We start from the raw sequence: 16,044 nt of genomic DNA, 5'->3' as shown, positions 1-16,044 counted from the left end.
ACAAACATTTAGCCAAGTCCCTACTCTAACGTGACCATTTCACCCCATTACAGAGCACCTAAAAGGTCAGTGGAAGGAGCAGTAACAGACACTGCTCATGGGTCCACATGTTTTTTTTAAGGCACTGGCATGTGACAGACTGAGGACACATTTCAACTGAGACCCAACACCACAGGCAAGGCTGCCTGCACAGAGCCACCACTATCCACCAAGTCACACAATGTTTGTCTATCAAAAGTGACCCGCTTCTTATTTTTGGATAGGTGGAGAGCAGCTAAAGGTCTGCGTTTGACTGTCCGTTCAAGGTCAGGGGCAGTCTAGGAGCTGAAGCAGGGGGAACATGGCATTTGTTTTTGGTCTCTGTGCCAGACTGACTGGTCCAACATGATCTCACATACTCCTTGCTCACAAGGAGAAAGGATATCAAGTGATGGCTAACCACCATATGTTTTTCTGTTCCCTCTCCCTCTTCTTCCCCAGGGAGCAGCACAGCCTGTATCGTGGTTTTGGACCGACGAAGCCATCAACTGCACACGTGTAATCTAGGTGACTCAGGTTTCCTGGTGGTGCGAGGGGGAGAAGTTGTGCACCGCTCGGACGAACAGCAGCACTACTTCAACACCCCTTTTCAGCTGTCCATTGCTCCCCCAGGTGCAGAGGGAGTGGTACTCAGTGACAGGTCAGTCCACCGCCCTCACTTCTCTGACCCTCCACCTGGTCTCAAATGAGCATTTCTGTTGAAGACTGTCGTTATTCCAGGGGTGTCAAACATACAGCCACATTTGACTATTATTATGTTTTTTTACATATATATTTGAACAGTTATTACGGTGACCAGGGTAATTTGGCTGACCAATAACAGTCATCCAAAATTCTATGAGAGTCACAGCCCTACTCTCCAGACCCCTTTCCACTGGGCTTGTTCTTTTTCTCTCTCCAAAAATCTCGGAAGAGACACTTTTGAGCTCCTCCATGTTTCTCAATTGCAAAGGAGACCTTTTGTGTTTTATATTGCAGTCCACACTTTGCATTAACACGCACACTTGCACATTGTCACTATTCATGCTCCCATGCATACAACTCGGCAAACTCACACACACCGACTCACATTTACTCTTTCTGGCATGGAGGGAGTTTAATAGGGTGAAACTGTTCTTTCAGGAGGAGATACAGTATCTTACTGACGAAGTGTTATATTCCCCATCTGGTCAAATAAAATGTTCAGGTCATTGAGTTAGAATTTTCTAGGCAGCCTGATGAATCAAACTGTCCTCATTGACGCCAAGTTCCAGGACGGCCAGGTCAGCTGAGACGGTTAGAATAAAACGACAGTCTTGGTGGAATCAGAGGGTACAGTCAGCTCCCATGAAATAAACCTGATAACCTTACTAGAAGCCAGTGAGCATGCTGGGCGGGGGGGGGGGGTGTGTGGCTGGAGCAGCGACGGTTCCACTGTGTTCCAGGAGGAATGGAGTGTCTTATTACCCAGCCATCAGCTGTCCCTCTGGCGCACAGTCACTTTTGACCTGCTTCCTCCTGATCCTATTTCTGTTTGTGAGGAGCACTATTACTCTGTCTGGCAGCAGCTTTCTAGTGCCCTCTAGCTGGTCCACACTGACAGTCCTGTCCTGTGTGTTTTCTTGGCCAGCCCTGAGGCCGCTGACAGCTCCTCCTTCGACGTCCAGCTGGGTGACATCATCCTGACTGCCTCGGATGGCCTCTTCGACAACATGCCCGACTACATGATCCTGCAAGAGCTCAAAAAGCTCAAGGTAACACATCACAGTACATCATAACTGCTGGCACACACTCTTATATCTACACATTCACTTTAGTAAATACCTGCACACATTTCTCCGGTCCTAATGCTAATGCTTGTATTTCTCAGAGTACCAACTATGACAGCATCCAGCAGACCGCACAGAGCATTGCAAAGCAAGCCCATGAACTGGCCTATGACCCCAACTACATGTCCCCTTTCGCCCAGTTTGCTTGTGACAATGGCCTGAATGTAAGAGGTACGTATCGGGTTCTTGGGAAGTCCTTTAAGAGCCTAATAACACCTCCAGCACCGCTGTTTTATGTCCACTGTCAGCTTGAAGATTGGGCCATTCCAAGTTGACTTTGAACTCTGGAAAGCTGATTTTTAATACGTTCTCTTTTGTCTTGTGTCCTGCAGGGGGGAAGCCTGATGACATCACGGTGCTGCTGTCCATTGTGGCAGAATACACAGACTAAGTGTGTGTGATGTTTATTGGAACTGTTCACTTCCTTCCCTCTGTCAGTCTTCCACCTGGCTCCTTCTCAAATGCATTGCTTCCTGTCGGACAGATTGGGTCGCCCCCCCCCCATCATCCCTTCACTGACCTTTCCATCTCACAGCCACAAATTAGAACACGTACTCCTCACCACAGAATTGGGCTCCATCTCTATTCTTCCATTTTGTTTTGGTACTGTAGTGAGGAGGCAGGCTGCAAGGACTTTCTCATGTTGATCATGATGCAGAACGGAATGTTGGTTCTTCACATTCAGACTACGACTGAATGGCAGTCCTGAGTGTAGGCGAGTTTGCTTTTGCAGGGAGTTGTGCTCGGTAGCCCTGAAACAAGCAGTGGTGTAATAAACCAAGTAAGCCATGCTTTGGAGTTGTTGGGGAGATATGGTTGTGTTGCCTATACATTTTGATTGTCTGTCTGTGTTGTAGCTGTGTGACTATCTGTTCCAAGTCGTCTGTGTGTGTGGATGAATTCTAAGACTGTGGAATTGAGAGGAGCTGGGTTGTTGTGGGGTTTAGAGAGGTTACAGTGACTTGTGATCAGAAAGGATGTAGATCAGCGTGTCAGGGTCTTGGATTAGGATAAAGGGGTAGCTGGCCAGTATAATGTACTAGCTAAGCTAGCAGAGATCTCTCCAGAGTGCCACCTATAGGCTAGTCTGAACTGTTCTGCTGGTGCGCACTTCCTCATGGGTTTGTAAATAGTGTGTGTCGTAACAAGGCAGAGAGTGTCTTCACTTTGTCACTGATAAGGATGGTTATCCTGCTGTTGTGCCAGATGTGTACACAGGCATTCACAATCTATAAAGGGTTGAACCTTGAAGTAAATACTCTCAATCCCTCCCTTCCATGGGCCGAAAGAACCACGATGTTGACATGTTCATACCATGATCATGTTTGACTTGGTAGTAGTGTGCCAGGGCCATGAAATGATTGTGTGCGTGTAAAAAGTGTGTGTAGGTTCTTGTTTGAATGTCTGTTGTTGATATGTGTTAACTTGCAATGCTAATGGTAGCATCTAGGAATGCTTTCAACCGAAACAGCTAGGTCAGGTATGAATTATTAAACAAAGTTTTATTTTTATAACTTAATGTTATTAGTTTGATAGCCATTGATGTGACAGTTGAAATGTCATCCAACATATGGATTCACCCTGTGATTCTTTTGTGAAGCTATATTTTCCTCCATGGATGGCAAATAAGAATCATGCCATCTTACTATTAAGCAAGAATCAGTCTCTGTGTGGTGGGTGTCATCTCAAAATAGTTTTTGTTCTGTCTCCCAATAACAATTTACCTGCTGCTTTTATTTTGTCAATTAAATGTGTTTAATACTGTACATTATTTATGTGTATATATATATATATATATATATATATATATATATATATATATATATATATATATATATATATATATATATATGTATGTGTGTGTGTGTGTGTGTGTGTGTGTGCAATTTCATTATTTCATGAAAGCTAGAAGTTGATCTTCCTGTTCTGGTCTTAGCATGCTTTTGGTTCTTCTTCATAATAGCAGAATACACACCCGTCTGCATTGTTAGCCAATGTTTGCTCTGTTATGAAGCCAGCGTACCAAAGAGGAAAACGTATTTTCTTTCATGATTTCATTTGGGTTTGGAGAAATATCTGCACCTATACTGTAACATAAAATGTATTTTAAAATTGAGAGCATATCAGTTTGACAGTTAAACCGTCATTCTGCTTGTGGAGAACGATGGCCACTCATATTTTCGGTGCAAAACAGTCAGAAGACCACTTAGATGTCTTTTTAGAAGTGCCTAAAATGCAATGTGACCAGAACGGGTTTGATCGTGTGTGTGGCTCTAGTTATGTGACAGGTAGTATATGAGAAACAAACAACAATGCAGGTTTTTGAATCCTTAAAGAAACCAAAGAAGGAAAGCCATAGCTTCACAAGCATGACCAGGGTACAGCTTCTTATCTAAACCCTGCAGTCAGGCTAACAGTGTAATGGAGACCAATGTTGTCACTATTGATCTAGCTTATTTTAGCATACAAATAATTGAAAAGAACATCAATTGTTACATTATGTTTGTGGAGTAAATACTATTTAAATTTGGTTTAAGTATTTTTTTTTGGTAGCCTTTGAGACTTAATTTCATGAATTTCATCTGTCCTATGCATTCTGTCTTTGCATGTCAAGCTGTCTTTGTCCAAGCTATTTGTACTATTGGAATTTGCTTACCTGCAAATGTGCCCCTGTCACACACAGCTTGCCTCGCCTCCAAATGTCTGTCTGATTAGCTCACCTTCATTTTAAGGTTGTCTTTCAAACACTTAAACATGCAATTTTAGTAACACAACTCTCATTTTTTTTTACTCTTTTTGACAGTGAGGGTTCAGTATGTGTTAATGAATAATTAGCTTAATACCTGATCTGATTTTGAGATGAAGTCATCCTCTATGTTTAAGGACACTTTTCTGTTACATGTGCTGAACCAGGAAGGGCAGGGCAGGTTGTAGTGCTGTTTATTGATAATGGTGAGGACCGATTCCGCCTTAACAAATAGATCTGTACCATCCTATCAAGAGGCCTTGTCTGGCAATGCAAGCCAGTCTCGTTTCGACTTGTATGTTGCTCAGTGTTCAATTATGTCCCTCTCCTCTTTTTCTGTCCATTCTGAGTTTTTCGGTGGTGCTTCTGCAGTCAAGACAATTATTTTTTTTTCTCTAGCAAGCAATGTTTCAGTATGAAAGCTACATGCGTGTTAAGTGTAATAATGCAGAACTAGTTTCTGTAAATATGTTTTCAAAGTTGTAAAATATTCAAATAAAGAATCTAGTATTTGTACTAAAATACATGTTTGTGAGTATGCCTTTATGAGTAGATGCTAAAACCGGTTTCCCACAAAACCCAGTTTTTATACAGGCGCACGTTCCCTGTGTTTACCACTATGCGACAGTCATGAGATTGTGCACTGCTGTTGATTGCAGCATTCCATGTGATGGCATTGCCTGTAACAAATTTCACTGGCAGTGTGAAGCATTGCCCAGCCTGCAGATTAACCTCCACTGGTGAGGTCAGCTCTATGAAGCTGACCTGTCTTGATTGGTAAGGGCTTAATGAGTTTGCCTTACTGTCATGGTCAAATGCTGGTCCCCCTTTCAACCCATGCTGTCAACCCCTTGCAATATGCTGGAATACCTCCCAAGCATTCATCAAAGGATTTTGGCTTAATGTAAGAGCTAACCTGACCCTCAATTGTGTGACGATCTCCCTTTACGTGGAAGACCGTCTACCAAAGCCACTGGTCCAGATTAGTCACAATTTTATTTTTGTGTCTTGTTTGGTCACATAATTGCAAGAAAGACCATCCGCTATCACTCTCTGTCATTGTCTTGCGCATCCCTTTTTTGTAATCCTATTTCCACCATGCCCTTCTTTCTCAGTTAATCTCTATCTTCCTCTCTCTCTCACTCACTCTCGCTCTCTTTTTCCACACATGTCAGACAATATGGCATATGAGCCTGTGTGACCTTGGGACACTCTAGTGTGACACCACCAAAACAGGCCCATATCTGCAGGCTATGTATTGAATATAGATGCCAAACCTATTTCCATATCCACCCACATAATGAACAATGCTGCCAGTGGAGGCAGAGCGTGAAAGGAGTGCCCTTAAACCACCAGATGGACACGTTCCAGAGCCATGTCATGGGTTTTCTCTCCTGCACACTACTATAGACAGACATCTCAACCTCATAAGTGAGATGTGTGTAATCTAAACTGGGACAGTGTCCAGGATGATTAGTGATGTTCTAGCCAGACAGCCATGAGCGCTAGGAGTGATTTATTATGAATATTATTGATCTATTATTAGCTTTATTAATAAAATGCATTTTCATTATTTTATTACATCAGGCATTATCAAAGATGTTTTTGCAATAATTAACCTTGAAGGTGTATCCCATATTTGCCCAAGAGGGCTTTAGTTAATATCAGGTCAGCTATTTGCACATGCACAGAAGAGGTTTAATTCTTAAGAGTCTATTGACGTACCTGTCAAAGACTCCAGTCACCCAAGTCATAGACTGTTTTGTCTGCTACCGCACAGCAAGCGGTTCAGGAGTGCGAAGTCTAGGACCAAAAGGCTCCTTAACAGCTTCTACCCCCAAGCAATAAGACTGCTGAACAATTAACCAAATGGCCACAGCATTATTTACATATTTCTTTCGTAAGGGAGACGACATATACTTTGGCAAACCTGGGCTAAACGGTTTCCCCTACCACCTGCACCAGTCATTTTGGAAGGATTGAAGCCAGACCACAATTTTGAGAATTATCCAATGAGTTTGTTATAATTACATTTCTGTGGAACCATTTACCCCAGTGCATTCACAATTAAGTCTAGTATTTTACTTTTAGCCAATCTCTTGGAGCAGTACTTTGGGACATGTAGCTAGCTAAATGCATCGATAGGTGGCAACAAATATAAGGTAAGAGCATGGTAGTCAAAGAACAAAACAGCTGACCCAGCAGTTTAGATTTATGGGCACGTTTCGGCTGATCTTTGTTTTAATCGCGCTGCGCAGAAGATCGCACAACCTCAGGACAAGTGTTTAGCTTGTCCGGAACCACATCCATATGAAATGCGCACATCATATGCAGAATAATTCTTTACCATATTGATGTGGTTTCCGAGAACTAAATGTATCCAATCTTTTTCATACTTTACAAAATAAGAAATGACCCTGAACGAGGTCTTTGCCTCCATGACAGTCAGCTGACGCTAGCAGCTCTGAAACATCCACCGAAGATATTTAGAACTAACCCTAGATCAGTATAGTTTACAATGAGAGCAAATGAAGTATAGTGGGCAGAACAAGCAAGGAGGTGACTAAAGCCAAGCTAGTGAGATCTTATTGGCCGTTGTAGCATGTATTTGTATATTTCCGTTAGGGAACGCCTCTTCTGTGAAGTGCGCATGTGCATAAAGACAACTCAACTTTGCACTCCTTCTAACCAATGCAATTTAAAAAAAACGTTTGCAACGTGTTATGTCTGTAAACTTACTACACTGTGTTCATAACAGATTTTAGTTTTGGGAACAGAAAAACATATTGAGATCAGATGTTTCATTGATGAGAAAATGAGCAGAATGTCAGCCCAGTTTCACCTAGTTCAATCCTCTCCCACTACCCGCGACTGGACTTCTTCTGACTACCATATTTGGTGGTGAGAAGATGTTCTAAAAGGATGCTTCAGCTTTATAGCCCTGTGACGCTTTCTGGGACACAGGTGAATTGCTGGCGATGGTTGTTGACGTGAGTTGATCAGAGCTCCAGTATCAATCATTGATAAACTAACAAGCAAACTTTACTCGGTATAGAGGCGGTTCGGCACGGCTGTGGTAGGAGATAGTGATGGAGAAGAAAGTGAATCAAGTATGGAGCATAGCGGTACAAATAAAAGGCGGAGTAGGAAAGAGAAAAAGAAAGCAGGAGAGAAATGGAGTTGGGGTTTGAAGGGGAGAGAGAGGTTTATGGAGGCAGAGAGAAGACAGAAAATGAAGTTTGAGGAGAGAAACATAGTTTCCAAACGCTAGCAACAGTTCGGAGGTAGAGAGTGCAGAGGAAGTGCGAGATAATTTGCGAGGGGAGCACAAAGGTGAGGAGGAGCATAAAGTGATTCTGAAGTTTAGGGAGGAAGGGGGAGTTGGGGCGATGAGTCCGATAAGGTTGCCGGCTGTGACAAAAGAGTTGATTGGGGAAGTTGTCAATGCTGAAGTGTTAAGAGATGGGACCATATTGGTGTTCTGTAAGGACATGGCGCAGAAGGAAAAAGCTCTGAGTGAAGCAAATAGGGAAGTGTAAGGTGATGTCGAGCAGCTGGACTGATCAAACAGGGAAGCAGTGGATTAAAGGGATGATAACAGGAGTGGTGTCGAGCATTTGGACTGATCAAACAGGGAAGCAGTGGATTAAAGGGGTGATAACAGGAGTGCCTGTGAGTGTTGGCACTAAAGAGGTCAGCAACAACTTGAGCGGAGTTCTAGTGAATGTTCAAAGATTACAAGCAACAAGGGGTAGAGTTAGGGTAGCAATTCTATTCTGTTACCCTTCAAGGACAGGGTACTGACATATAAAATAACCATAGGATATAGGAGTTATTATGTGAGGCTGTGTATCCCGAAGCCTTTAAGGTGTTAGAACTGCCAGAGGTTTGGGCATGTGCAACAGTCTGTAAAGAGAAAAAGAGGTGTGCCAGGTGTGGAGGGGAGCATGAGTATGGGAAGTGTGGGGATGGTGGACAACCAAAGTGCTGCAACTGTGGGGGTGCTCATAGTGTGGCATATGTTGGATATGAGGCAATGAAGCAGGCAGAGGAAGTGCAACAAGTGAGAGTGGAGAGAAGGGTGCCATATGCTGAGGCAGTGAGGGTGGTCCAGGTCCAGGGAGATACAGGTTCATGGGAGAGATGGGTAGGAGCATCTAGACCGGGGATTACGGGGCAGGTGGGCGGAGATATGGCACACATGGATAAGAGAAAGCTGGTGACGTTCATAGCAGGAGCTATCATAAGCACTGCTAAAGTAGAGCCTAAAACAGAGAGGATTCAGCTAATAGTGAAAGTGGCTGGGAGACATCTGACTATGAGAGGGTTGACATGGGAAGAGGTTCGAGATGACCTCCATCAGCCAACGGTGGAGTCATGTATTACTGGATCTTAGTTATGGTGGTAGTACTACAATGGAATGCTCCAAGCCTGTTGACTAATGGGCATGAGTTCAAGCAGTTCATTGAGGATATGACAGCAAAGCCTGATGTGATTTCTGTGCAGGAAACATAGCTCAAACCGACTGTGGAGTTTATCATACAGGGATATGTAGTGGTTCGTAGGGACAGAGATGTAGTGGGAGGGGGGAATGTGCCACCTTCATAAAGCAAGGACTTCCTTACAGGATGCTAGGCAAAGGTATTGAACAGGAATATGTGGTGGTGGAGGTTTTGTTGAAAGGAGGGGTGCTAGTGGTAGTGAACTACTTTAATCCTTGTCGGATATTGGACTTGGAAGTGCTGGAGAGGGTGGAGGGCCAGGATAGAAGTTAATGTGGTGTGGGAATTTTAATGCCCACAACACGCTCTGGGGGGGAAACGGGTTGATGGAAATGGCCAAGGGAGGGAATATGTGACAGAAATGAAAGATCTGGTGCCTGAATGATGGCAGAGAGACCAGGATTGATGTAGCCACAGGGAAAGAGTCTGTATTGGACCTCACTCTAGTATCTTGTGCGATGGCAGGAATCTGTGAGTGGGAGGTATGAGAGTCGACGACAGTAGGGAGTGATCATTACCCCATAGTATGCACAGTAGGCCGGAGGGAGGAGCAGGTGTCAGTGGATGGAGTAGGCAGGTGGGCGTTTGGAAGGGCAAAGTGGGATCTGGTGGATATGAGGGGATGTGGATAGTATGAATAACTGGGTGAGAAATGCTTTAGTGGGGCAGCTACTGAGGCTATACCTAACTTCAGGGAGGAGGAGGAAAGCCGTCCCACGGTTGACGGAGGAGTGTGGGGCAATGGTGAGGAGTAGGAACAGGGCATTTAGAGTACTGAAAATGACGTATAACTTCCAACGGATTCAGTATAAGCAGTTCCACAGGCGACACCTGTGGAAGAAGTGTGGGGGAAGATTAAGAGGATGAGTGGGGTCAGAAGAGAGTGGGATTATCCAGTGCTGATGAGTGGGGAGGATGTGGCAGTAACAGATGAGGAGAAGGCAGAGATGATGGCCAAAGCGTTTGTCCAAGTGCATAGTATGCCAAATTTATCAGAGGAGGGTTAGAGGGGGAGAGAGAGAACAAGAGAGGAGCACCTAGGAGTGCTGGATAGGAGGGAGGATGTACTGTAAATGATGCATTGAATGCACGATTTACAATGACAGAGATGAAAAGGGCAATAGGTAAGACTGGGTTAACTTCCCCTGGGAAATATCAGGTGTGCTATGTTATGTTGGCCCATCTTAGTGGCACTGGATAAGTTATTGGTGTTGAGTGTGGGAGGAGGGGAAACTACCACGCAGCTGGAAGGACCCAATGAGGCCAACAAGCTATCGGCCAATAGCTTTAACATCAATTGTATATGTAACGAACGCATGATTACAGAGAGGCTAACTTACTTCCTGGAGAGCAGGGGGGTAGTATCGCCACATCAGAGCGGGTTCAGGAAGGGGAGGGGAACTATGGACCCAGTGCTCTGCTTGGAAACAGAGGTCAGGAAGGCTCAGGTGAACAAGGAGACTGTTGTAGCTGTCTTTTCTGAGGTGGAGAAGGCGTATGATATGATGTGGTAGGAGTGGTTGTTAATCAAGCTTGATATTATAGGGGTAGGAGGAAGAACATACAACTGGATAAAGGATTTCCTGTTTGGAAAGTCTATCCAGGTGAGGGTGGGGAAGTCTCTGTCATGTAGCTACCTGCTGGATAACTGTACACCGCAGGGAAGCGTGAGTAGTCCTCTGTTGTTCTCAGTCATGATCAGTGACGTTAACTCTCAGATATTGGGCGGTCGTTATTTGCAGATGATATGGCCTTATTGGAGAGGGGAAGAAATGTGCCATACATAGTCAGGAAGGTACAGGAAGCAATTGATAAGGTAGAGCGGTGGGCATTAATGTGGGGATTCAGGTTCTCTGTAGAGAAAACTCAGACAGTGTCCTTTACCAGGAGGAAGGTGGGAGATGAGGTATGCTTGAGGTTATATGGGAGAAACTTGGAGAGGGTGGGGGCCTTCAGGTTCCTTGCGGTATACTTTAACACCAGACTGACCTGGGCAGAACACATTGAGAGAGGGGTGGGAAAGTGTATGAAGGTGCTAAATTTGATGCGCTGTCTGACGGGGAAGGAGTGGGGGGCTGGGTGTTCCTCATTGAGGACCATGTATGTTGCCTTGATCTGATCTGTAATAGACTATGGAAGTATAGCGTATGGTTCGGCAGCCCGGACCTCATTGGAAAGGCTAGATGTCATACAGGGACTCAGAATATGTAGTGGGTCATTTCGGACCTCCCCAGTGGCTGAACTACAGATGCAGATGGGGGATATGCCATTGCATATTAGAAGACAGCAGCTGGCATGAATATTGGGTCAACCTACATGGACATGGGGTGTCTCATCCTGTGAAAGGGATTATACAGGCATGCTGGGAACATCAGCGAGGACAGAACACAAGCTTTGGGTGGGTGGGTGGGTGGGTAATACCTAGGCGAAAGAGATGGGACCTTATGGAAGGGAGTTTAGTCCAAAGGTAGCTATTCCTATAAATTCACCATGGCTACTCCCACCTCCAGTAGTGGATCTAGAAGTGTTGGAGAGACTACAGAAAGATAGGAAGGGCGTTGATCCATCTGATTTGTTTAAGAGATGTTTGGATACTGTGTATCAGGATTTTGTGGCCATTTACGCAGATGGTTCAAAAGATCCAAGGACAGGATGCACTGGGTCAGCATTTGTAGTGCAGGAATGTGGGGTGTCAGTCAGGAAACGTATTACAGATAATTTGGTTGTATACAGTGCCTTCGGAAAGTAGTCAGACCCCTTGACTTATTCCACATTTTGTTAGGGTACAGGCTTATTCAAAAATGTATTAAACTGTTTCTTCCCCTCATCAATCTACACAAAATACCCCATAATGACAGGGCAAAAACAGGTTTTTAGAAATGTTTGCTAATTTATTAAAAATACAAAGCTAAATATCACATTTACATAAGTATTCAGACCCTTTACTCAGTAGTTTGTTGAAGCACCTTTGGCAGCGATTACAGCCTCGAGTATTTTTGGGTATGACGCTACAAGCTTGGCACACCTGTGTTTGGGGAGTTTCTCAAATTCTTCTCTGCAGATCCTGTCAAGCTCTGTCAGGTTGGATGGGGAGCGTTGCTGCACAGCTATTTTCAGGTCTCTCCAGAGATGTTCGATCGAGTTCAAGTCCGGGGTCTGGCTGGGCCACTCAAGGACATTCAGAGACTTGTCCCGAAGCCACTCCTGCGTTGTCTTGGCTGTGTGCTTAGGGTCATTGTCCTGTTGGAAGGTGAACTGTCACCCCAGTCTGAGGTCCTGAACGTTCTGGACCAGGTTTTCATCAAGGATCTCTCTGGACTGTTCTCCGTTCATCTTTGCCTCTATCCTGACTAGTCTCCCAGTCCCTGCCTCTGAAAAACATCCCCACAGCATGATGCTGCCACCACCATGCTTCACCGTAGGGATGGTGCCAAGTTTCCTCCAGACGTGACGCTTGGCATTGAGGCCAAAGAGTTCAATCTTGGTTTCATCAGCCCAGAGAATCTTGTTTCTCATGGTTTGAGAGTCTTTAGGTGCCTTTTGGCAAACTCCATGTGCCTCTTACTAAGGAGTGCTGCAGAGATGGTTGTCCTTCTGGAAGGTTCTCCCATCTCCAAAGAGGAACTCTAGAACTCTGTCAGAGTGACCATCGGGTTCTTGGTTACATCCCTCACCAAGGCCCTTCTCCCTCGATTGCTCAGTAAAGCCGGGCGGCCAGCTCTAGAAAGAGTCTTGGTGGTTCCAAACTTCTTCCATTTAAGAATGATGGAGGCCACTGTGTTCTTGGGGACCTTCAATGCTGCAGAAATGTTTTGGTACACTTCCCCACATCTGTGCCTTGACACAATCCTGTCTTGGAGCTCTATCAAATCAAATCAAATTGTATTTGTCACACACGCCGAATACAAAAGGTGTAGACCTTACATTGAAATGCTTCGTTTTAAGCCCTTAACCAACAATGCTTTAAGAAGTTAAGATTTTTTTAAGTGTTAGGTAAAAAATAGATAAGTAAAATAAAATAAAAGTAAATAAAAGTAACAAATCATTAAACAGCAGCAGTAAAATAACAAGCAAGGCTATATACAAGGGGTACTGGTACAGAGTCAACGTGCGGGGGCACAGGTTAGTTGAGGTAATTGAGGTAATATATACATGTAGGTGGAGTTAAAGTGACTATGCATAGATTATAAACAGAGAGTATCAGCAGAGTAAAAGAGGGATCTGGGTAGCCCTTTGATTAGCTGTTCAGGAGTCGTATGGCTTGGGGGTAGAAACTGTTAAGAAGCCTTTTGGACCTTGACTTGATGTACTGGGCCGTACGCACTACCCTCTGTAGTGCCTTGCGGTCAGAAGCCGAGCAGTTGCCATACCAGGCAGTGATGCAACAAGTCAGGATGCTCTCGATGGTGCAGCTGTAGAACCTTTTGAGGATCTGAGGACCCATGCCAAATCTTTTGAGTCTTCTGAGGAGGAATAGGCTTTGTCGTGCCCTCTTCACAACTGTCTTAGTGTGTTTGGACCATAATAGTTTGTTGGTGATGTGGACACCAAGGAACTTGAAGCTCTCAACCTGTTCCACAACAGCCCCATAGATGGGAATGGGGGCGTGCTCGGTCCTTCCTTTCCTGTAGTCCACAATCATCTCTTTTGTCTTGATATGTTGAGGGAGAGGTTGTTGTCCTGGCACAACATGGCCAGGTCTTTGACCTCCTCCCCATAGGCTGTCTCATCGTTGTCCGTGATCAGGCGTACCACTGTTGTGTCATCGGCGAACTTGATGATGGTGTTGGAGTCATGCCTGACCATGCAGTCATGAGTGAACAGGGAGTACAGGAGGGGACTGAGCACGCGCCCCTGAGAGGCCGCTGTTGAGGATCAGCGTGGTGGATGGGTTGTTCCCTACCTTTACCACCTGGGGGCGGCCCGTCAGGAAGTCCAGGATCCAGTTGCAGAGGGAGGTGTTTAGTCCCAGGGTCCTTAGCTTAGCTGTAGTCAATGAAGAACATTCTCATATAGGTGTTCCTTTTGTCCAGGTGGGAATGGGCAGTATTGAGTGCAGTATAGATTGCATCATCTGTGGATCTGTTGGGACGGTATTCAAATTGGCGTGGGTCTAGGGTTTCTGGGATAATGATGCTGATGTGAGCCATGACCAGCCTTTCAAAGCACTTCATGCTACGGGTCGGTAGTCATTTAGGCAGTTTACCTTAGTGTTCTTGGTCACAGGGACTATGGTGGTCTGCTTGAAACATGTTGGTATTACAGACACAGTCAGGGACAGGTTGAAAATGTCAGTGAAGACACTTGCCAGTTGGTCAGTGCATGCTTGGAGTACACGTCCTGGTAATCCATCTGGCCCTGCGGCCTTGTGAATATTGACCTGTTTAAAGGTTTTACTCACATTGGCTACGGAGAGCGTGATCACACAGTCATCCGGAACAGCTGGTGCTCTCATTCATGTTTCAGTGTTACTTGCCCCGAAGCGAGCATAGAAGTAATTTAGCTCGTCTGGTAGGTTCGTGTCGCTGAGCAGCTCGTGGCTGTTTTTCCCTTTGTAGTCTGTAATAGTTTGCAAGCCCTGCCACATCCGACGAGCGTCGGAGCCGGTGTAGTACCATTCTATCTTAGTCCTGTGTTGACGCTTTGCCTGTTTGATGGTTCGTCGGAGGGCATAGCGGGATTTCTTATAAGCTTCCGAGTTAGTCCCGCTCCTTGAAAGCTCAGTGAGGATGTTGCCTGTAATCCATGGCTTTTGGTTGTGGTATGTACGTACGGTCACTGTAGGGACGACGTCATCGATGCACTTATTGATGAAGCCAGTGACTGATGTGGTGTACTCCTCAATGCCATCGGAAGAATCCCGGAACATATTCCAGTCTGTGCTAGCAAAACAGTCCTGTGGCTTAGCATCTGCTTCATCTGACCACTTTTTTATTGACCGAGTCACTGGTGCTTCCTGCTTTAGTTTTTGTTTGTCAGCAGGAATCAGGAGGATAGAATTATGGTCAGATTTTCCAAATGGAGGGTGAGGGAGAGCTTTGTATGTGTCTCTGTGTGCGGAGTAAACGTGGCCTAGAGTGTTTTTCCCTCTGGTTGCACATTTAACATGCTGATAGAAATTAGGTAAAAGTGATTTGAGTTTCCCTGCATTAAAGTCCCCGACCACTAGGAGCATTGCCTCTGGATGAGCATTTTCCTGTTTGCTTATGGCCGTATACAGCTAATTGAGTGTGGTCTTAGTGCCAGCATCGGTCTGCGGTGGTATATAGACAGCTACGAAAAATATAGATGTAAACTCTCTTGGTAAATAGTGTGGTCTACAGCTTATCATGAGATACTCTACCTCAGAAGAGCAAACCCTCGAGACTTCCTTAGATTTTGTGCACCAGCTGTTGTTTACACATATACATAGGCCACCGCCCCTTGTCTTACCAGAGGCCGCTGTTCTATCCTGCCGAAAAAGCTTAAAACCCGCCAGCTGTATATTAATCATGTCGTCGTTCAACCCCGACTCGGGGAAACATAAGATATTACAGTTTTTAATGTCCCGTTGGTAGGATATACGTGCTTGTAGTTTGTCTATTTTATTAGCGATTGATTGTACTTTGGCTAATAGGATCGATGGGGAAGGTAGATTACCCTCTAGATGACGGATCCTTACAAGGCACTCGGACCATCGTCCACGATATCTCCATCTTTTCCTCCTGTGAATGACGGGGATGAGGGCCTATTCGGGTGTCTGGAGTAAATCCTTCCCATCCGACTCATTGAAGAAGAAGAATTCTTTCAGTACGGGGTGAGTAATCGCTGCCCTGATATCAAGAATCTCTTTTCGATCATAAGACACAGTGGCAGAAATATTATGTACAAAATAAGTTACAAATAACGTGAAAAAACATAAACAATAGCACAATTGGTTACGGGATCATAAAATGGCGGCCATCTCCTT

General features: G+C 44.9%; 1 protein-coding gene across 1 annotated transcript in view; it reads left to right on the top strand.

Annotated features, from left to right (window-relative positions):
• The window catches only part of LOC106563180 (protein phosphatase PTC7 homolog), an 18,320-nt gene extending 13,205 nt beyond the window's left edge, over positions 1–5,115 (top strand). The window contains exons 3-6 of the mRNA XM_014128489.3: positions 481–679; positions 1,649–1,772; positions 1,889–2,018; positions 2,180–5,115. Of these exons, the coding sequence (XP_013983964.1) occupies positions 481–679; positions 1,649–1,772; positions 1,889–2,018; positions 2,180–2,238 (512 nt within the window). The 3' untranslated portion in view covers positions 2,239–5,115. The remainder of the gene's footprint in view (positions 1–480; positions 680–1,648; positions 1,773–1,888; positions 2,019–2,179) is intronic.
• The last annotated feature ends 10,929 nt before the right edge of the window (positions 5,116–16,044 follow it).

The sequence above is a fragment of the Salmo salar genome, chromosome 11 (genome assembly GCF_965601325.2).
Source record: "Salmo salar chromosome 11, fSalSal1, whole genome shotgun sequence".
Taxonomy (NCBI): Eukaryota; Metazoa; Chordata; class Actinopteri; order Salmoniformes; family Salmonidae; genus Salmo; species Salmo salar.
Note: the sequence above shows the minus strand (reverse complement) of the source record. Positions and strands in the feature narration are given on the sequence as shown.